The sequence below is a fragment of the Portunus trituberculatus genome, chromosome 25 (assembly GCF_017591435.1).
Source record: "Portunus trituberculatus isolate SZX2019 chromosome 25, ASM1759143v1, whole genome shotgun sequence".
Taxonomy (NCBI): domain Eukaryota; kingdom Metazoa; phylum Arthropoda; class Malacostraca; order Decapoda; family Portunidae; genus Portunus; species Portunus trituberculatus.
The window spans coordinates 12411538-12435066 of record NC_059279.1 but is presented as its reverse complement, the minus strand read 5'-3'; the positions used below and the strand labels follow the sequence as shown (position 1 = coordinate 12435066).

Genomic DNA, 23529 nt, shown 5'->3' with positions numbered 1-23529 from the left:
ACACACACACACACACACACACACACACACACACACACACACACACACACACACGAGAGAGAGAGAGAGAGAGAGAGAGAGAGAGAGAGAGAGAGAGAGAGAGAAATGACTGACTGACAGCCTCTTTTCTTCCCTTCCTCTTTCTTTTCTTCGTTCCCTTCCTTTAATTCTCCTCTTCCTCTTTTGGCACGCGTTCGTCTGACTTCCTTATCTAAAAGAGAGAGAGAGAGAGAGAGAGAGAGAGAGAGAGAGAGAGAGAGAGAGAGAGAGAGAGAGAGAGACTACCTGACAACACTGAGTCATAATTTATTACCTTTAATCGATTTTTCTTGATTAAGATGCACCATAATGGAGTTTAAATCACTCGGATTAATAGCCTCTCTTAGAACCATCAGTCGAAAAAAAAATCTCCCCCAGCTATCAAATCTTAGTCTCATTATAGATTATTCACCTCTCATAATTACGAGTAGTAGTTCGCGTGGCAGTTTATTCCAGCTCCGCCTTTGTTGTCTGGGAGATGTAGCGGTAGTCATCGTCTTAATCTGTAACTAAGTGTGTTGTTTTCCAGCCCCTTCCCCGTGACTCGAGGGAAGTACATATTTGTTGCGTGTTTTGCGTCCATTGAACTAAAAACTGACTTAGATGGGCAGTGCGTGGGAAGGGAGAGGGGAAGAAAAGATGGCAAGTAGTGGGGAAGAGAGCGATGGAAAATATTTAGTTTGAGGGCAAGAGAGAGGCGGGAGGGAGAAGTAAATGGAAAGTAACCCATGAGGAAAGTAAGGAGGGAATGAGTAGTTAGTTGGGAGGGGAATGGACAGTGGTGGGAGGGGAGAAGGAAGTGGATGACAAGTAGTGAGGAGAGGGTGGAGGAATTAAAAGAATTAGAGGGGAGGGAAGGTTTGTGATGGAAGAGAGTGGCGGGAGGGTAAAGTAGAAAGAATGACAGAGAGGAACGAGATGAGGTAATGAGTAGTTTGATATGAGAGGGCAGGGAGGGTGGCGGTGAAGAGGCTAAGGAGAGAGGTGGAAACAAGGCAGCGAAAATGAGTTGTTAGTAATGAGTGGGAGGGAGGGAGGAGTGGGGAGGAAGAGCGCGAGTTACCAGATCAATTTTTGTTTTATAGAGAACCTACGTGATCATTTTGAATGTAAACTCTGTACTTTTGAAATTAGTTCAACGCTACAAAAATTGCTACAAAAGTTGCACATCAGACCTTTCCAATTCTATAAACAAAACAATCACAACTTTTAAGATATCAGAATACTTTATAAAAGCATTGAACACCCTTTGGAAACCCCCAGATGGCGTGAGTGTTGGTGACAACCTATAGAGGAATGGAGACAGAGGAGGCCGGAATGACAGCACGAGGAAGAGAGTGAGCCAGGTAACAGCAAAACCTTATCAAAGCTGCAACTTTGTGCTGCATTCTTGTGCGTGGGAACATGTCTGTCAAGGAGCATCTACCCGAGTGCTCTGAAGCAATGGACCAAGGAATGCATAAACGTAGCAGTGAATTCAAAAGCAGAAGCAGTAAATACGTGAGTGTGGTGATTGGAATTTTTTTTCTTGGGTACCTCAAACACATACACGCTCTCTCTCTCTCTCTCTCTCTCTCTCTCTCTCTCTCTCTCTCTCTCTCTCTCTCTCTCTCTCTCTCTCTCTCTCTCTCTCTCTCTCTCTCTCTCTCTCTCTCTCTCTCTCTCTCTCTCGTTAGTTCGGTAAACTTAACTCAGTGTTAGTGTTTCTTAAGAGTAAAATACTCTGGTTAGTTAGACCGTTAGGTCTGATCACTCACGCGAGTCATTGTCAAGTGTATTCACAATGAAAAGTATACAAGTTTATAGCGGATTGGGCAAAAATACCATGAGTGGAATATGAAACCTGAAAATTGACTGGTATTCTCAGTAGTTAGAAATGTTCTTGGCTTTGGCCAGATAAATTATGTAGAACTTACGACTTTACTCGTATAGAAAAGTTACGTTACACAAGCTGGAATCAGCTATTGCTTGTTATATACTTGTAACTTTTCGATAACTTTTTACTCTCTCGTTTGACTTTTCTGCACAGGCAGAGTGCCGACTAGCATGGTGATCTGGATGGGAATTAGAAAGACTGTCAGCTGGAGAGGAACAGCCACGAACTCATTGACGTCAAGAGAACCATCCAGCCCCTGTGAGTCAGCTTGGAGGAACAACTACATACAGGTGTGTGTGTGTGTGTGTGTGTGTGTGTGTGTGTGTGTGTGTGTGTGTGTGTGTGCGTGCGTGCGCGCGCGCACTGCATTACTTACTGGTGCAACGGTCTAGAATATGAAGGGCAAAGCAGAGGTGAATATGAACAGTAGTATGTTTGAAAATCCTGCCATTCTTTAAATTTTTAAGTTCTTTTTTTTTTGCATTTCCTTTTTTTTCCGTTTTTTACCTTTGACTTCTCTTACTTCTCCCATCTTAATGATAATGAGATCACTACGTTTATTCTGAGTAGCCGTAAACGATTTTATTGAACAGTAATACAGCTACAAAAGAGTAAACCACTTTACCATACTTTGTTGTCTCACTCCAAATTAAACAAGTCGCATTAAATCATTTCATTATCTATATCTAGGTCTCTCCCATACAACTTCTGAGATACCTATATTTTTCTACTAGACTTAAAAAAATACAAAACCATTTATTTTATCTTTTCTCTGAGGCAATTCAGATTATACGTCAACACAGCTCAGAATGTACCAAACAACAATAAAAGCAGTGAGAGGATTAAGCTTTCAAATATCACCATGGCAGCCGCAGTGTTAGGCAAGAGTGGCGACTGGAAAGACAGGCTGATCTGAGGAGCGACAGCATTGGTTTGTAAGGGATCGATTTCACTGCGGGATGACGAGTCTGCAAGGTGGTGGTTAGGGCAGTGAGTGTGTGGCTGTGTGGCTGCGGATGTCCGGGGGTCCTGTTGTCGTGGCGTCCTTCTGGGTGGGTCGATAAATGAGTTAGTTGATTGTACGTGAGTAGAGAGAGAGAGAGAGAGAGAGAGAGAGAGAGAGAGAGAGAGGGTGAGGGTGGGGAGAAGTGTGGGGGAGAAAGAGAGAATAATGAACGCGGCGAGGATCTCAAGGGACGCTTACTTTTGAACAAGTTGCCTTCATTACTGGAGACTACTATATCTCATCTTTCTCCCTCCTTCCTTCCTTCCTTCCTTCCTTCTTTCCTTCCTTCCTTCTTCCAAGCTACGTAATCTCCCGTCCCTATAATCTCCCTCCTTCCTACTTAGCCTACACATCATTCTCTCTCTCTCTCTCTCTCTCTCTCTCTCTCTCTCTCTCTCTCTCTCTCTCTCTCTCTGTTTCCATCATTTTTTCCATTGATTGACTATTTCTTCTCCATTTTCTTTCCTACTCGTTTTCTACTTCTCTTGCCCATTACTTTCCTATTTCCCTTCCAGTGTCTTCCATTCTTCTTCCCACTTTCTCTGTTTCCCTTTCCTCTCCACATTATTCTCTTCTCTTCCTCTTCTTGTTCTCTATTTAATGTTTACCATATTATCCATCTCCCATTCCTTTCCTTTTCCTATCTCTTCCCTTCCCATTTACCTTTTTCACTCCTCCGTTCATCCTCCCATTCCTTCTTCCCGCTCTCTATTTCTTCCCCACTCCCAACTTCAACTTTAAGGAATCCCCGAGTTTTCATTTGTGAGGATTGAAGGAAGAGGAGGAGGAAAGAGACCGAAGCACTTGCTGAGCCACCAATCAAACGAGTGCTTTTACGTTGTCAGTACTGAGCCAAGTTTTTTTATATTGGTTGATGTGCAGGGAGGGAGTGTTAGAGGATAAGGGTAGCCAGAGCTGTTCCACACACCTTGCTTTGCCTCTTGCTGGTTCTCCATCCAATACTGATACACAATATCCTACAACGCTGGCTTTTAGTTAACTGCAGTGTGGTTTCCTAGTTATATAAGCCATTTTGTGCTTCAGTGCCTCGTTTTTGTTATTGTGTGTTCTTTTGTAAGCCGAATTAATTGTGCGAAACATGACTCAATCTCGTACTTTGCTTCAGTCATTGTTCATCTGCTTCTTCCTTCACTCAGATGATTAGGAAGCGAAGCATCAGAATATGTGCTCGATCCACTTAGTCTCGTTCTTCCTTTTGTGTAGTAGAGAAGATCATTAGGCAACTTTTAAGGGACACCTTTATATGGAAAACTATTTAATAATTTATTCGAAATATTCAGCAATTTTCTATAAGTTGGGAGAGCATAGGAAGGTATATATGAAAGTTCTTAATTCATACCATCCTTCACCAATGTCCTCCTTACTTTGTGCAATGTGTCGATACATAATATGAAATGTTCACTGATTTGCTTATCTTAAACTGCTGTAACTGTTCAGTCATAATATTCGTTCCTGCAGCCAAGGTAGAAAATCAGTTGGTTAGTTAGTGCTGAAAATGCTTTTCAGTTTATATGTATGTAGACTTCGTAGATGCTGTATGGGTTTCCGAATCTCTGTACTTACACTAAGCTTCGTTGAATAATGACAATGTTCTGTTATAAATAATTCATGTTTTTTTTTATGTCCTTAAGCGTTTCTGCTCAATATCTCATTTGTGTTTGCGTTTTATAGAAGAAGTTATTCAATCCCCCACGGATGCTTTCATGATTCATATGGCAGTTGAAAATAGAATCTGCATCGTCACAAGGATAGGTGCCTATGAAAACTTGCCAATGCTTTCTTTGGTCACTAGAAGCAGACCAATGAGAAATAGAATAAACCATTGATATATACATCGATACTCCTATTGAAATTACAAATCCTATTGAGATAATGTTGTTGAATGTCGCGGCAAGACACATCAAAGTATAACTGTTAGCCCTTTATATAATCCCTTAAAATTTCAATGCACGCAATTGCTTTTACTGTGAAATAAGTTAATAGCATTTGCAACAAGCGGGTGATAATGCCAGACAGGTGTGGGTGGACCTGACAGGTGTGTTGTGCAGGTGCAGGGAGTGTTGGGGAGGAAAGGGACTTGATAAGCACTTTCCTTCTCCCCTATCATTCCTCCTCTTTCCTCCTCCCGCCCTTCCCTACCTCTATCCTTTCCTGCGTCACCTCTCCCCTCCTTCCAATCAGCTTGCCTCCATCCTTCACCTCCCCTTCTCTCCATCGCTCTCCCTCCTTCCATCACGCCTCTTTTTATCCAGTCATTGCTGCTTCCTTTACCCTTCCTTTCTCGTTACTTATCCTTTACTCGTATTCACTCTCTCCTCTTCCTCTCTTTCGTGATAGTTTTTTTTTCTATCCCTCCCTCCCCCACATCTCTCTCTCTCTCTCTCTCTCTCTCTCTCTCTCTCTCTCTCTCTCTCTCTCTCTCATCCGTGTCTATTAGCTGATTAATTCTTCTTTTTTTAAGCTGGACTGCCTTTCTCTCTAAATTAATTTGTATTTAAATATTTATAGTATATGCAATGGTAATTCAGCCTTACATATCTATATTTTCAAACATCATTCGTTATTATATCGTATTTCTCATTTTCATTTATTACTTTCCAATACCTCAGCTTCTGTTTTATTCCGAGTGCGTCTTCTCTGCCTTATTGTCTTCATATACAATTATAATACTACATATCTTGTTTTTTTTTACACAATTCTGATGGGTAATTGTGCCGCACTTTTCATTAGCTTTAATCAAATACCCTTTTCCTCTGATTTGTGTGCTCTATCAAACCTTTTTTTTTTTTTTTTTTTTTTTAAGTACTTTAATTTTCTTCCTTGTTTTACGTTTCTTTTTTTACTTTATCATCTTTTTTTTTGCCACACACTCTTGTTTACTTTACCTACTCTCTTTCCTGTTGCTTTCTCCCTCTGTAACTGGATTTCTCGCACGTGGTGTCAATTGGAAGAGAAAACGACAGACTGCGGGGCCGACTTGCCTGTTTTGCAGAACACGGAGTCCCAAGGGAGGGAAGACGAGGAGCAGCAATGTAAATACTTCATCATTCAAACGCTCATCCCAGCTCCTGATTCTCGTTTTCTTTGTGGTTTGACACGCTATATTTATTGCCTTAACTTCAGCTTTGGCCCTGGTTCTCGTACTATTTCTGTTTCTTCTTGTTCATTTTCCTCTCCTCTTTCTTCTCTCTTTTCTTCTTTTTTGCCTTTCCTCCTCCTCCTCCTCCTCCTCCTCCTCCTCCTGTTTCTTAATACTTCATCTAAATACTTATATTACTCTTCCACTTTCCCTCTCCTAGTCCTATTTCTTGATTCTTTTTCTAGCCTCCTTTATCCTTTCGACTACTATTCCTGTTTCTCAATTCTTATTAATCTTACTCTTTCCTCTCAACTTCTCCTCTTCCTTCTCTATCTATTTTTAACATCTTTTCATACTTTTTACATTCCTTTTCTACTCCTTTTCTCCTCCTCCTTTCCCTTCTAATAATTTCTTTCTTACTCTTACCGATCTCCTCACCCTCTTCTCATTTCTTTCTCCTCCTCCTCCTCCTCCTCCTCCTCCTCCTCCTCCTCCTCCTCTGCCTCTTTTTCCACGAAGGGAGATGAGTGGGTTCGCTTCATAAAAGATCACCTACCGTCTTCCTTTCTTCCCTGCTTCTAATGAGCCAGATTCTCCCACGCTGGGTTGTGTACATCTCTCCATGACTCCTGCCTCGCTGTATTATTAGAGGAAACTCTGACCTTGCTGTCCTGTAGCCTTTTCTTTTTTTTTTTTTGTTTTTACCTCCACATCTTTCGTTCAGCTCGCATTTTTTTTTTTATTGTGTTATTTTGTGGATTTGTGTGTCTAGATGGTTGTTTTTTGTTGATTTCTTGTTTAGCTTTGTTGATGTGGTTCTCTCTCTCTCTCTCTCTCTCTCTCTCTCTCTCTCTCTCTCTCTCTCTCTCTCTCTCTCTCTCTCTCATTTCGTTTTCAAGTAAAGCAAAGACATTTGTTTGGGGATGAGGACGTTTGTATGATAATGATAATAATAATAATAATAATAATAATAATAATAATTATGGTAATGATAAAAATAATAATAATAATAATGATAATTATGATAATAATAATAATAATAATACCAATAACAGATTGCAGAATATTACTGTGTGTAATTCACCACGGTCGTCTGCTGGTCACCCAGCCAGTCTTCCCTATTACGGAGCGAGCTCAGAGCTCATAGACCGTTCTTCGAGTAGGACTGAGACCACAACACACTCCACACACTGGAAAGCGAGGCCACAAATCCCTGGAGTTACATCCCGTACCTATTTACTGCTAGGTGAACAGGGTCACATATTAAGAGGCTTGCCCATTTTGCCTCGCCGCTTCCCGGGACTCGAACCCGGACCCTCTTGATTGTGAGTCGAGCTTGCTAACCACTACACTAGGCAGTGTGTGTGTGTGTGTGTAATTCACTGTTTGATCTGCTGCAGTCTCTGACGAGACAGCCAGACGTTACCCTACGGAACAAGCTCAGAGCTCATTATTTCCGATCGTCGGATAGGCCTGAGACCAGGCACACACCACACACCAGGACAACATGGTCACAGCTCCTCGATTTACATCCCGTACCTACTCACTGCTAGGTGAACAGGGGCTACACGTGAAAGGAGACACACCCAAATATCTCCACCCGGCCGGGGAATCGAACCACGGTCCTCTGACTTGTGAAGCCAGCGCTCTAACCACTGACCTACCGGGCCGTGTGTGTGTGTGTGTGTGTGTGTGTGTGTGTGTGTGTGTGTGTGTGTGTGTGTGATAAGCGTGAACTCGGATATACAGAACGTGATTGGGAGGAGGAGGTGGTGGTGGTGAGGGTGGTGGTGGTGATGGTGGTTCGAGACTCATTCATATCCATCACGGTATGGTCACCATTATCTAGACCACCCCCCCATCTCTCTCTCTCTCTCTCTCTCTCTCTCTCTCTCTCTCTCTCTCTCTCTCTCTCAGCGGCTCCTCCCACCGCAGAGTGATTTATTGAGGGGCCATTACACGCCTGAGCACGGGAGGGGATGGCGTGGCGGAGCGGTGATGGGGGGAGGGAGACTGGAGGGCGCAGAGGGAGGAAAGCAGGACGAGAAATGATGGGGGGTGATATCAGGGGATGGAGAAACGATAGCGGGTGATGGGGAGGAGATGGCACGGTGATGGGGCTGAGTTAGCGAGTTGGCGTGGAGATGGGATGGAGTGATGGGGATGCGAATGAAGTGATGGGGATGAATGAAGCTTTTGAGGATGTGTTGTGTAGATAAAGGCCAGTATAAAAGGGAGGTTTTAAGACATTTGTCGCTTTTTGGCTAACTCTCTTGGTCCTGTTCGGGGACTGGTGTATCAGTGGGCCTTTTTTTTCTACTCCTTCAGTAATGGGACGCATCTTTACCGTGAGTTTTGGGTGTGATTAGACAAGTTTATCTACATTAGAAAGGTTCCGTGGAGTTCAGAAGATTAACAGCCAAAGTCTTCTCAATTTAAATCCCTACATAAGTTTCTGAAGCTGTATAAAATCACCAAATAGTAACCAGAAAGAATATGAAAATACGTCACGGCACTGAAGAGGTTAATCGTTCTTGTTACCCTTGGCCGGTTTTCCTCTCAAGATAGAAAAGAAAAGAGAAGTTCATGTTCTTTCCTCTCCTTTCCTCAGCACTGTCTAGTCACTGGAGTTATGCGTCTTGTTACTCGTGGTGAAGTGTGAGTGTTGTTAAGGAGATGCAGTGAAGTGATTGCAAAGAAGGGATGCAAACGAGATCCATAAACACTAAACCTTATTACAAGACGTTACGAAGGAATGTGTTGCAAAGGGTGATAAAGGAAAATATACTGAACTTATGTGAGTGTTGATTATTTTGTCGATGCTGTAAGGGTTTCAAAGTCCTTGTATGGCAGGTATCGAAGAAGTATGTTGATGTTCTGTTCTATATTATTCCTATTTTCGTATTGTCAAATGTTTTAGTGTTTCATCTCAACTGTATTTGATAGGATCAATTAAGGTTACTTAGAGGGTCCCAAGGATGTCTTTATTGTTCTTGTGGTGATGTTTATTTATACCATGTGGGCTTTTCACGGGAATTTATGGGGTAAAGGGGATACTTTTTGGGTACCCCCTATCTCAAAGCCCACCCGCTAGGAAACCGTTGCCCCGAGTGAGGAAACCCAACCTACACTCGGACCGTGGACAGGATTCGAACCCGTGCGCTTGGAGACCACTCGGATCCCAAAGCACGCATGGTTCCACTGTACCACAGCGGCCCCTATATGAAAGGAGTACTGCATCACCAAAGTAACAATAGCACTTTGCTTGCAGTTTTCCGCATTATTTACGATAAAAGAAGTAGAATAGCACCGTGAAAATCTGTTCTCCTCTCCCATCTCCACCAACCAGCACTGATAAGAAATGAATAAACGCTATGTAGTATTAAAAACTTCATGAAATTTTCAGCACAGTAAGGAAGGAAATTCTATAGCATAAAGAATGTAAATGTTTGATGGTCAATAATGACTCGTGTTTCATCGAACTTTTTCCAAGGGCTACAAGCGATTAATCGTGCTTTCATAGCGAATATTTTCCGATTGACAATACAGAGACCTTGTTCAGCTACCACTAGGATCATGAGAGCACCTATGACAGCCTCATTAACTTTCACCAGAACTTATTAGTTTTCGAAGTAAGGCGCGGAAATGTTTAAAAATACTGCCTAATCTAATGTGTATCAGTGCAAGTGTAGGCACTGTGTAGAAAGTCTCCTTTCGCCGATTCCCAAGAGTCAGGGGTTGGCGTCATGCACGAGTCTCCTCCAGCTGTTTCTGTCCTTTACATCTTCCTCTACGACTCCCATCCTTTATATTTCTATCTCCCTTCCATCCCTCCATCTCACCCTCTGTCTTCCCCTCGATCTTTTTTTCCTCAGTTGGTTTTCTCAGGCCGTTTTATTATGTTCCTGGTCTTACCTTCAGAATAGAAAGTATCAAAACGTAAGAAAAAAAAAGATGTAAGGAACTCCGCAACACAGGGAGCATGTGAGAGAGGGAACGGGACATACAGCAGCGTAACACAACAAATGTGCCCTAACTCAGCAGTGCGTAAACAAAAACAAAAAAATGCGATCCTCTGCAACAAATATTTCCGCAGAGTAAGAGAAACGCTGTAGCTGCTGCCTGCCATATAAAGGACTAAAGGACGGAACGTGACGCTACAGTACAGTAAAATCACGTAAAAAAAAAAAAAAAAGGAAAGTGAGCTCTGCGAAACATGACTCCGTATCTGTAGTGTAATTGCAGCGTCGCGGAACAAAACGCATCTCATTGACAGGATCACTGAAATAGCAAAGCGACACGCAACAACCTATAACAAAATAGCGCAGGACACGACAGTCACCGCATCACAAGGACAAGACGTGACGAGAAGCAAACTAAAACAAAACAAAGATAAGTAGGAGACGAAACAAGTGAACGGAATAGAAAGAAACGGAAAAGATCGATGTAGGAAATTGATTAGGTGATATAAGGGCAGCAAGGACGTAACATAACTGCTATATACTGTTAGTGTAGGAGGGAGTATCTTGAGTAATTAATTGTGTAGTGGATTTTATGAGCGAACGGTATACAATGGTTGTGTGTGTGTGTGTGTGTGTGTGTGTGTGTGTGTGTGTGTGTGTGTGTGTGTGTGTGTGTGCGTGTGTGTGTGCGTGTGTGTGTTGGTGTGACGTTGCTGGTGGAATACTGTGTTGTTGGTAATGATGGTCGTGGTCGCAGCAGCATCGGAATAGATTATTTGAATTGACTGCGAGCTTTGGATTAAGTTGGATTAATTTACGAGTACACACACACACACACACACACACACACACACACACACACACACACTCTCACACACACACACACACACACACACACACACACACACACACTCTCTCTCTCTCTCTCTCTCTCTCTCTCTCTCTCTCTCTCTCTCTCTCTCTCTCTCTCTCTCTCTCTCTCTCTCTCTCTCTCTCTCTCTCTCTCTCTCTCTCTCTCTCTCTCTCTCTCTCTCTCTCTCTCTCTCTCTCTCTCTCTCTCTCTCTCTCTCTCTCTCTCTCTCTCTCTCTCTCTCTTTACATAGGTGCTACTCAGTCTATCTGTTGCTTCACCACTTTAGAGAGTTGGTGGGAGGGTCGGTTTTGAAAGACAGTGGTTTAACAGAGTGAAGTAAAGGTTGGAAAAATTTTGTGCCACTCTTTAAATCAATTTCCTTACATTGATATTGGGCTTTGTAGTTATTTTCTATGAAGCTTAATTTCTTCAGTACCAAGACGCGTTTTCATATTCGTTCTGGCGATTTTATACAGCTTCAGAAACATACGTTGGCATTAGAATAGCAAAGACTCTGGCCATTAATTTTCTGACCTCCATAGACCCTTCCTATAATGCAAATAAAATCGTCTAATCGTACCCAAAAAAGAAGGTAAAAACGCGTCTCAGAATTGAAGGGGGTTAGATATAGACTCCGAGACAGTTCTAAAAGGAGAGTCGGCTGTACTGTATATGTATCGAATCCTCATCAAAGGAAAATTTCTGCCTTTTATCTCAGTTATTGCCAATTTATCCGGGTTTCTCGATTCCTGAAATGCTTCGGGATGGAATTGGAATGATCTTGCGACATGGGGGGATTTATAGTGATTCTTTACGATAGTATGTAGGAAAATGTTGCTTGATTGTTAAATAACTGAGTTGGATGGAACAGATTTATGGAGAAGAACGAGATGCATGGAAATTGGTTTTAAAAATATCTGGAAAGGAAGGTATGCGTGAGACTCGACACAGGAAGGGGGAATATATGTATTTTTCCCAGTAAAGTTAGCGTTGCACGAGAAGTTTGTGTTGTGCATGGCAGGTTGACCTTTGCCTGGACGCCGTGGTGGGAGATGTAAAGGTATCGTACCCGCTGAGGCTGAAGGGCGTCTGCTAAACGTGGACAGGTGATAAAATAGAACGTAAGATTTTTATTTCGTTTTGTATTATTTTATTAATTTCTTATTTTTGGCTTTATCTACTCATTTGTTTTCTTTCATTTATTTATTTTATGTTTTGTAGACAACAAGATTCAAGACTGCTGATCCTTGGAAAACATGTACAGTATATGTTAGTGATTTGAGAAGGTTAAAAAATGTTGAAACCGAAGAAAAGCTGCACTATACACTTGACCTTAATTCAGGAGAGATAAAACGGCTGCAGTCGAAGAGAAAAATAGAAACTGTTGGTGTGTGGTTCAGAAAGGTACTTGTGAAGCTGAAAATGAAGCAGTATGAGGAAAAATTGCTGTAGTTGATGTAAAAAGTACGATAGCGATAGCGGTAGTAGTTACGAAAATAATGATAATAGCAACAACAACAGCAACAACAACAGCAACAAAAGCAATAATAATAATAATATTTTAGATCAGGCTTCAGCTACGGTACAAATGCATATGAAATAAAACCAGTAGAAAAAAAAAAACATGCATTTCATTATTGATAAGTATAGTGGCAGTGAACAGGAGAAAGGAATAAAGAGAGTCTAGAATCTATGTTTTGAACAAAAGTTTTATTTAATGGTTGAATAGAAGGGCAAGATCTTAACTATTTAGCCATTCTTTGTTACCTCAGAGCTCTAGAATAAAACGTTGCATAGGCGCACAAACAAAACGAGATTAGAAAGTACATATTTTTTTCTTTGCTATATAAGTAAGCGTGTAGTATTAGCTGAAAAAAAAGTAACCATAGAAAGCATTTAGTAGTGAGGTATTTGAGACACTAGCAACTGTCATATCTTATCATAAGTTTATTGGAAGAAAACTACAAGAATAGGAGTAGAAAAAGGAATTGGGCGGAGGGTACATAGGAAGGAAACAAGTGAAAAAAATGTGTAAAAAGTGATCGAAAGAAAGATGTAATGAATAAAAGGGGGAGAAATAATGAAGCAAAAACGTGACTGAGGATTAAACATTATAAAGGGAGGATTATTTGACATGAATTAGGGTACTAAAAGAGAATGAACGAAAAATAAAAGGATGGAATACTGACTGAAGGTTAAACATCGTAAGTGAAAAATAAATGACTAAGAACTGGAATACTAAGAAAAGGGAATGAAAGATACTGAAAGAAAGAGACCATTGCCGGAAAATGTAAAGGTGTATCCGAGAACTACTGTCCAAAAGAAAATACCAGAAAATAAGTAAAGGAGTGGTACAGAAGTAAGAAAATAGAGGAATACAACAGAAGTAAAAGAAAATAACCAGCAAAGTCTAAACATATAAATGATGGAAAGTGTGACTGAGAACGATGAGGAGACGACCTTAACTTCCTCACTACCTTGACGCGTTTCCATATTCATTCTGCTTACTATTTGGTGATTTTCTACAGCTTCAGGAACTTATGTGGGGGTTAGAATAGCGAAGACTGTGACCATTAATCTTCTGACCTCTATAGACCCTTCCTAATGTCAAGAAAATGGTTTAATCCTACATAAACCTCAAGGTAAAAATGCGTCCCAGTATTGAAGGGTTAGAGTACTGAAGCTGCCAGGGAGGACTGAGGCACCGCTTGGGACAAAAAATAAAACAGCCCATGACAGGAATTTTGAATAGATGTGTAGGTGTGACCGCTAGACGAAAATCTGTGAAGCGGTATATTCTCTCTCTCTCTCTCTCTCTCTCTCTCTCTCTCTCTCTCTCTCTCTCTCTCTCTCTCTCTCTCTCTCTCTCTCTCTCTCTCTCTCTAGTAGTAGTAGTAGTAGTAGTTTGCCTGTGGTTAATGCTAATCATGTATTCTCCTTGAGGACGGGTAAGGCTTCGGGTGATGCTCTAAATCCCACCAAATCTCACGAGGAGCGAAAAAGAGACACAGGAAAGGCAGTTGGGGAAGAGAAGAGGAGAGCGTGTGGGGAGAGTCCGAGGGAAGGAAAATGGAGAAATGGAGAAAAGAAAAGATTGCGAGAAGGAGAGAAGTAAAGGTGAAGAAGGTGGAGAGACGAAGAGAGGGAATGGAAGTAATGTTGGAGCAATGCAGGGAAGAGATTGTGGAGAGATGAAGGAAAAATGGAGGAGTAGGGAAATGATAGAAAAGAAAGATGGATAGAAGAAAGGAAAGAAAAGGTGGAGATCTGAAATTAAGGAGGATGGAGAGATGAAGGGAAGACAAGAGAGAGAGCGAGGACAAACGAACGGAAGAAGGAATAGAGAAATGGAGAAAAAATGGAAAGTTGAAAGGAAGGAATATTGGAGAATTGGAGGAATGAAGGAAAAGAAGAGTGGAGGAATAGAGGAAAGGAGGTGAACAAACAGAAGGAAAGGAAAAATGGAGAGATGGAGGAAATGAAAACTGGTGAAGCAGAGGCAAGAAATGAGAGAGAGATAAATTAATGGAGAAGAAACAGCGAGATTGGATGTTGAAGAGATGGAGAGAAGGAAAGTTAGTGAATTAGAAGGAAGGAAAGATGGGAAGAGGTGAAGTGTTGGTGGAGAGATGAAGGGAAGGAATGGAGGAGGGAGGAAGGGAAGGAAGGGAAGTCGGAACATTGGAGAGGTGAAGGGAAGGAAGGGAGCAGGAAGTGGTGGAGGGAGGGAATGGAACAGCGGGTGACGAGGCTGGAGTCACCTGTCAGCGGCGGGACACGTGGTAATGACCCGCCGTTGTGACGCGTGACAGGTGCACAAATTACAGGTGACTGCCCCTCCTGTTGCCTCCACCCTCCCTTTCCCCCTTCATCACTACATCGCCAAACCTTTTTCCTTTTCTTTTGTCATGTTATCCCTTTTTTTCTTTCCTTTATTCTATTCCTCTCAAACATTTTATTTCATACAGCTTTTATTTTTTTTTTTCTATATGAACTCTAAGTATCTAAAGTCATCAGGTCCTCTTTCCCACTACCTCTTCCAACACCATCGTAACCTTTCCTCCTCCCTCTCTTCCTTCTCTTCCTCCCCTCCCACTCTCTTACGCCATGATGATTCCTCCCTCTCCCCTCTCCCTCTTCCTCCTCGTCACCCTCCCCACCTTGCTGCTGGTGACGGTAAATACCCCAACTCCTAAATAAGAGTCTCTCCCTTCCTGTTTACTCTCCCTCGCCTTGAAATGGAGTTTTTTTGTGCTTGTTTATATATATTAGAGAGAGAGAGAGAGAGAGAGAGAGAGAGAGAGAGAGAGAGAGAGAGAGAGAGAGATTAAAATTTTCGTTTACTATTTTTCAACCTTTTTTGTAGCCGTACCTTGGCATGCTGTTTGTTTAACTCTTTAGTGTTCTCCTTAAACTGTTATTCACTGGCTGGAGCTTCGTGCATCTTATAAATGTGTTTATTTCGCACTCTGCCGCTCATTTGTTAGGCAGTGCGCGTCTCGCCTCTGTGGGTGTGTCTGCTGCCCGTTCCTCCTCCTCCAAAACTCCCGTATAAAACTACGAGGCAGATTTTGTGCATTGGGAGATGCTTGTATTTAATTCGTAATGGCAAATACTTCCTCGCTGATACATTTTTCCACTTAAAAATTTATTGCGACGCTTTGGTTTCCTCAGGCAGGAGCTCCACTCAGCCGCTGCCTTGGGGATGTGAATTAATCAGTAAAAGAATCTTTCATCTTGTGTGTGTGTGTGTGTGTGTGTGTGTGTGTGTGTGTGTGTGTGTGTGTGTGTGTGCGTACGTATGTGTGCTTGTGTGTACTTGCATTTTTATACATGAATGGAAAGTATCACCGGGATGCCGTGCAGCAGCCTGGCCTTGCTAAACAGACAGAAAGACAACTACTCGTCCTTGCCAATTACCTCGATACATATACAACGATTCTTCATTTGCATACACAAACTCTCATGAACATCCACCCACGCTCTTGATCCATACAAGCCATAATTCATCCAGGCACTCAGACCACTTTTACACATTACAGATTCAAACATTGACAACCAACTTAAGACTAACAGAGACTCGTGCACTCCCAATTATCTACCCTATCACCTTTACAAGAAGCCAAATCACGCAAAATTTTGTCTTCTATCACCCAGGATTAAAAAGAAACTAAGAGACCCTGCTGTCACCCTCCCAATACTACACACGCCCATACACGTCCATTAATATCCTTCTCACCCTCTCAGTAATAACAAAGACCTATTCTCACCTTATCGTCGCTCCTAACAACACTTTCAAGAACAACAGACGCTCACGCACACTGAGTCAGCTGTTAAACCTCACCGGTCATCCTTAGACACTTGAGACACTTGCAAAAAACCCACACAAAAGCAATATAAAGCTTACCCACGCCCGCACACACCCCACTCATTTATTCCGTCTATTCAGCACTCCCAGACATCCTTTCACGTTCACTCTATATTCCCTCGTACTACCTCCCATCCATCTAATGTCTAAACGCTTACAAACCACACACACACCCACTTCGGACTCAAGGGTACGCCCACCTGCCACTCGCACTCCATTCACCGCTGCCATAAGACACGCACATCACAGTTCTCTTCCAGCAAAGTCAAGAATAGCCACGAAGTTAATCGATGCAGTAAAACACAAAGAAGGGACAAAACACTTTTCAGAAATAATGTTCTGCCTCATTCATGTCTGCTCATAATACTGTAATTGTCGCCACGTGTGTCTCGCGGCTGTGGGTACATGCGCTAGGAAAGTTATAGTCTAGCTCGCTGCCTGTCGCTGTGTCTGGCTTGGAAAGATTTCATTGCGTTTTAGGTCAGTCCGGTCTTGTTTACACTGACCGATCTTTATATACTCAAACTGGGATACATGTTTATTCTGATATTCTTATTATTACCATCATCATCATCATCATCATCATTATTATTATTATTTTCATCATCATAATCATCGTGGGCAGCTGTACAGTGCTTAAGCTCCTGGGGTATGACAGCATGATCCACGAGACTGCCTTCTCTACCAGGGACCGACAGTACGAGTGCCTGGGGCTTTGTCTGCACCGCCTGTCTGAGATTGCAGACCTGGTGTACAAATAGATGAATAGATAGATAGGTTACATTATATTAGGTGAAATGAACAGGCATGGGTATGAAAACAAGTAAACGAGAAGGTAAAACAGTAAAAAAATAAATAGATAAATAAAAACAGTGAATAAGGTATCACTTCAGACACTGCGTAAAGAACATCGGGTTTAGTGCCTCACATTCCTGAGTTATATATTTTCTGTCCGTCACTTTCCTCACAAGAGCAAATATTGCCTCGACAGACCAAAATAGTAACTGCTCCGCCCTCACTCTCCGCCAGCCACTGAATGCTTTGTTTACATGCAACTCCACCGCCAGGCCGAGTGAGTGGCTTTGCTTTTACTCATTCGTGTGTAGACCGTGATTGCTGATTTGTTACTTGAATAATTGAGATGTTTTGTCAACTTATTTCCTACTTAGCAACTTGTGAATACTATGCCTTAAAAACCTTCTGCTCACCATTTTTTTTTTTTTTCGTTTTAGAGATGAGAGTATTTTTCTACTTTGCATTTTGTGAATATTGTGTGTCTTACTATGTACTGCTCTGCCTTGTTTTTATTGATACGTTGATTTTTTAACAACATTTGGGTATATTTTACATCTCTACTGCCAAGTCTTTTTTTTTTCTTTTCGTTAGTGTTTTATTTTTCTTTTCGTCACCCCATGTCACTAATGGAGGAGAGTAAAGGGACGAATGGTAGGGGAGGGTTTTCTTGAGCTGGACACTCTCTGGTCTAGGGATATTAGTGACTCGCGTGACCAGATTTGAACTAAGTGCCCCTATTCATCTACCTCCTTTTCCCCATTTCAGTCCCATGTCCTTGTTGATTCATGTTCCTGTTCTACTCCTGCAATTCATCCTTTCTTTCCAGATTTTCGTGTTATACTTTTTACTGTTTATCCTTCTCCTGTTTATCTTCCTTTATTTTCTCAGTCGCTACTCCTCCCTTTCTTTCTTTGTTTTCGTTTCTACATATTTGTCTTACTATTTTCTTTTTTTTTCTCCTCCATCCTTTCCTACTTTCCTTTTTACTCATTCTTTATTTTCCTTCCTTCTCTTACTCTTCTCATGTTTTTTTTTATTTTCCTTTTCTGTTTATTTTCTCTTACTTATCATAATTTCAGCCTTTCCTTTTATTTCTCTCTCTTACTTTCTTACTTATACCTTTCTTTTTCTCGTTCTTCTCTCTCAGATTTTTTACCTCATCCTTTTTCATTTCCATTTATTTTTTTCCTTCCTACCATACTTTCCTCGTTTTTCAGCCTCCTCCTCCTCCTCCTCCTCCTCCTCCTCCTCCTCCTCCTCCTCCTCCTCCAAGATTGAGCGGGAAGCAGCTGTGAGTGTGTGCTTCTTCCGAGATCATCGCTCACATATTTCAATGGACGTGTAAAGGAAAAGTAAAGTGGTAGTGTTGGTGATAGTGTTGTTGTTGCTAGCGGCGGCTGGTACGGCGGCGGTGGTGGTGGTGGTGTTGTTGTTGTTGTTGTTGTTGAGAGAGAGAGAGAGAGAGAGAGAGAGAGAGAGAGAGAGAGAGAGAGAGAGAGAGAGAGAGAGAGAGAGAGAGAGAGAAATGTGTGTCTGTGTGTGTGTGTGTGTTCAAAACAGGATTTTTCTTCCCTTATGGAACTTTTTTTTCTTTTTGTTAGAATTATTTATCATTTGTCGCCGTTTTACTTCTTTCTTTCTTTTTTATGAGAGCTTGAATTTGTACGTTCACTTATTCTTTTCTTCAAGGAGACGAGAATGTAAGACACGCATGGATTTGTGTTTTCTTTGTTACTTCACGTGACTCTCGGAATGCTTAGAAGGAACACCGCATGCTTTTATTTTTTTTCTACATTTTTTTACTTCATTTTTAGCTCCTTGAAACTTCCTTTCTGGGGTGCGAACGAGGGCGCGAAGTTAAGCTGCAAGGGAGCGAAGCGAAGTCCATTACCAAAAGGACATGAAGAGTAGTGAGGCCAGTAATAAGAACAAAACGGCATATGCTCAAGGCGAGGGCACGAATTTGAGAAACTTCCCCTAACTTAACTTCACTTACTCCACCTAACCAAGTATAACGTTACCTTACCTAATCTAACCCGACTTTACCTTACCTAACCAAGCAAAATGTACCTGAACCCAATATAACCCTAAGCTGACCTGACATTACTTAACCCAACCAAGCATAACGTTACCTAACTTAACCTAACCCGATTTTACATTACCTAACCAAGCATAATGTAGCTGAACCCAATGTAACCCTACCCTAATCTGACATTGCTTCACTTAACCAAGCATAACGTAACTTAACGCAATATAACTAACCCTAATCTAGCCTGCCTTTACCTCACCTAACCAAGCATAACGTAATCTAATCCGGTACATACCAGGGAATAGTGTGTTATTTCGTTAACAAGCACGGGAGGGCCAAGCAGGTGAGCGGAGCGAGCAGTGGAATCTCAATTACAAGACGTTGTAGTGACGGTGGTTGTGTAGTGACGATGAAAAATGACTTTGCGATGCATATTCATGTCCTCCTCCCGCCGAGCCGTGCCGCACGCAGAGGCGATGGTTGGTGAATAATCAAGCTTTACACGGAATCCCTATAATCGTTGTTTTGCGGGAGTAGTTCGTGCTATTATATTTGCTTAGCAGTGCTAATGATTGAGAATGATAGCAGTTATGTTCTCTGATTTACGTGAATTATATATCCATTGAGTTATCTTTGTATATGCAGTTTTATTACATTCTAAATTTAAAAACGTCAGCGCTACTGAATCCAGGATTTTACGACATTTCCTATATACCTTCGACCACTGAACCTAACCACCGTCGATTACTTTCTCGTATATTTTTTGGTGTAATTGAAGTCAATCAATGGAATTCTTGCGAAACAGCCACGTGCATCGTTTATCATGGTATTAATTTACAATGCGGCACATTAGGAACATGGCAGTGATAGAGGGGCGGTGAGGGTGGGAATCAGTATCCCTGAAAACAAGCCACAGCACGCCACAACACCGCAGTGTGGAGGACAAACCTTGTGGAATACAAAGGCAACGTTGACAGTCCTCCCGCGCCTCTCATTGTCTCCGTGATTCTGCAAACAGTGGCTCTCATCCCCCTCTCCCTCACTCCGGACTCTTCACTCTCACTCTCTGCTTCCTTTATATCTTTTTCTCTCTCCTCCTACATCTGCTCGTCTGCACTCCTGAAGAAGGCGGAGGACGAACAGAGGGAGAGTGGAGTGTTGGATCAATGGATGTGAAAAGTTAATGCACGAGACGGTGAGTGATGTAACGAGTCTTAGCTGTGCCCGTGGCGTTTTTGTGGCGTCAGGGAGCCGAAAATAACTGTCGTAAGCATGAGTAATGATGCCAAGGGAAGGATGAGGCGAGGGCGGCGGTGCAATGGTCGCAGGATCAAGGAGGACTGGCCGAGGGAGGAGGACTGTGATGAGTGTCATTTTCTGCTTTGTGCCGATATAGAAAAAATAAAAATGAAAAAGGATTTCGTCAGGTAAATAAAATGTACATATATTAGTGTTACCACCCCATTTCGTCACTTACTGTCCAACTATCTAAGTATTTAGCGATTCTGTATTTTTGTGTTTTCGTCGTCATCGAGGATAAAGATTGACATTTACTCTGTGTACGTTACATCATAAATTTGTGCCCTTAAACACTAAAGGATTTGTAATCTCACCATAAGTCGGAGGCTGCTGTGTGGTGGTGGTGGTGGTGGTGGTAGAGGTGGAGGTGACGGTGTGGTAGTGTGGTGGTGGTGGAGGCGCTGAATCACAACACTCTCGGTCTGGAAACTCACTCCCTGACCCTCTCCCCGACAGGAGGACAAGAAGCACCACTACCAAAGCGGAGGTTCTAACCCCCCACACGTTGCCAGTGAAGGGAGCGGGGGAGGGAAGCAGTAGACGGAGGGGCAGTAGGAGCGGCATGCTGAGAGGACCCCCGTCAGGAGGGCGGTAAGTGGTGGTGATGTGGTCAGGTTCTAGATATTCTTTGGCGAATTATCAGAGAGATTCAATTCCTCCTCGTCCTGGTCGCGTCACGTGCATCACCTCACAGCGTCTCACTCCAGCGGGGCCGTGAACTCTTACTCTCATTAACACAGAATAATAGGAATGTAGTCCGCTGCTCCAGTTGGCTGGCACTGTGCGGCACTTTCAATTACCACAGAGTGTTTCCCTCCTCCGCGTCGTCATGTTCCCCATCAAGAGGGTTTACCGCCGCTGCTCAGACTTGTATGGGCTGGAGAGGCCACCACCTGGGTCAGCGCGTGCACCTCCCTCCTCCACTTCACCTGACAGAGCGAGGTAACTTCATGGTAACTTTTTAGCAACACGAGAAAAGTGGTAAAAATGAAAAAAAAAAAAAATGCACGGGGTTACACTTTTTTGTCTTGAGCGTAAGAAAAATCCATTGAATCGAGTGGTATGATTGAGTTTTTAGTGAGTTTTTTTAGAGAGCTTTCAAGTCATAGTCTCGGAATGGGTGGTCGTGGGGCGTTATTATCCGCGGCAGCGTGGCGTGGCGTCGCGGCAGGATCAGGCTGAGGACGCCGGGAGATTTGGATGCAGATTCGATACCACTCCTGTGTTAGTCACGTTGTGTGAATGAAGGGACTGTACTGAATAATACGTGTGTCATTAAAGTGTTTGCGTTGGACTAGTCATCTTTGCAGAGAAAAAAGTGTTAGTTGTAAACTTTGCTCATAAAAGTTGTGTACTAGTCCAAAGTTGCAAGTTTTGTGTCCACGTTCTTTTCCGCCTGATTCGTGGACTGTTAGCCATGTGGGCTTGAAGGAGACTGACGCGGCGGATTATGGAGGTCTTCACTGCGTGACAGAAGGAGGCGGAGGGGCGGGTACACGCGAGAGGGAGGGAGCCGCCCGACCTTTTGCGTCCACGTCTCAATGGTGACTGCCCGGACCACAGCGGCCCCGCCCGACCCAACCTGCCTCACTCGGGCTCACACCTGCGTCGAGCGGGGCGGGGGAGGAGTCCTGGCCTGCTGTACGCCGCCAGACATTGCGACACACACACACAGACAAACACACATAGCCAGAGGTGTATGCGCACGAACACACGTGGGAAGGAAGGAAGGAGAGGAGGAGGGGGAGAGAGAGAGAAAGAGAGAAGTAACGTGTACAGAGGAAGACTCGAGATAAAAGAACGAGAGGACAGTTGCGCCCCCCGATCCACATCCACAGGTTGTGAAGCGTCACACAGGGCGCCGCTTACATTTTATGGAACACGACTCTTTCTTAATGCGTGAGTGTGCGTGTGCTGGGTATGAGAAGACTCTCAATCTTCAGTCTCCCTAAAAACAAGGCATCAGAAGATGAATCAAAGACTTAGTGACAGTAGATTTTCTTCAGGTATAGTAATTATATGATTGATTTTTTTTTTATTCTTATCAGTTATGTTTGTGGATTTTCCTTCATATTTCCTTTATGATCCAGTAAATATATATACCTTTCTTTGCCACATTGAGTAGTGATAATCGATAATGTTTTAAAGCCAAGCAAGGTCAGCGTGCAGTCACATGAAGGCGAGTGAAGCGGAATGGAAAGAAAAACTAAATAGATGGAAGGCGAGATTAGATGAATGTTTACAGGAGGGAGCATGGGGAGGCTTAACACAGAATGGCAACGCGGAGAGCGCCAGGAGCTGTGTATCTACTGTGAATGTGGTGGCAGTATTGCTGCTCTGGCCGGTGAATTAGAGTAGGATCGGAGCATATGGCATAGTGGAATTATGACTAACACTTTGTAGACTTCCAGTCTTTTTTTATGTAATTGTTTGGAAACAATTGCAGGATTTTTCCCTCAAGAAGTAAGCCCACATTATGTAGCGAGTAGTATTATGGATAATGATAGTTTGGTAGGTATTGTTTGCTGGAGGGAGTAAGATCTGACACGTACGTAGTTGGGATAGAGGTGGAAGCTCGTTAAATAATTGACCACTTTCTTTCTATATCGGTATGGATTGATCTATTATCAATGCTTTCCCATTGTCATGTGCACATGGGCCAATATTCTTTAGCGTTTTTGTTTTTGACAATACGTAAAGAAAAATCTATTGACTTTACAGGAAATTAAATTTAGTAAAGAAAAAAAAATCACCTTTTGATCAGTCTGGGCCATATAGAAACCAATGAACGAGTGAATGCATGTTCTAGTCTGACGCACAAAGGCATGGTGACATTTTAGACATGCAAGTCTATCGAGAGTACTGGAGAGAGAAAGTCCCTGCTGGCATCGCTGCAAACTCCTCTGGTGCCACCGCCGCTGCCACCGCCGCCGCCGCCTCTGCCTCCGCCTCCGCCGCCGCCGCCGCCGCCGCCGCCGCCGCCGCCGCCGCCGCCGCCGCCGCCGCCGCCGCCGCCGCCGCCTCCGCGTGTCACCCCACCACCAAGCTGAAAACTGTTAAAACCATCTTGACGTTATTTTATTTGTTTATTAACTTATTATTTTCTTTAGAAAAAAGTTAATGAAAATGTTATCACTAGTGTTAAGCAGATATATTCCAGGACGGATTTATAAAACATTAATATTGCCACAATTCTCTCTAA

General features: G+C 42.7%; 1 protein-coding gene and 1 long non-coding RNA gene across 3 annotated transcripts in view; one reads left to right on the top strand and one right to left on the bottom strand.

The window, feature by feature from the left end:
- Positions 1–20891, bottom strand: part of LOC123508862 — a 203938-nt gene extending 183047 nt beyond the window's left edge. For both annotated transcript variants that reach the window (XM_045262847.1, XM_045262848.1), the window contains exon 1: positions 20642–20891. In XM_045262847.1, coding sequence (XP_045118782.1) covers positions 20642–20891 — 250 coding nt within the window. The remainder of the gene's footprint in view (positions 1–20641) is intronic.
- LOC123508865 lies at positions 1119–23302 on the top strand. Its single transcript, XR_006676016.1, has 4 exons — positions 1119–1539; positions 2069–2205; positions 20784–20918; positions 23168–23302. It is a non-coding gene; the product is annotated as an uncharacterized LOC123508865 (long non-coding RNA).
- Positions 23303–23529: the final 227 nt, after the last annotated feature.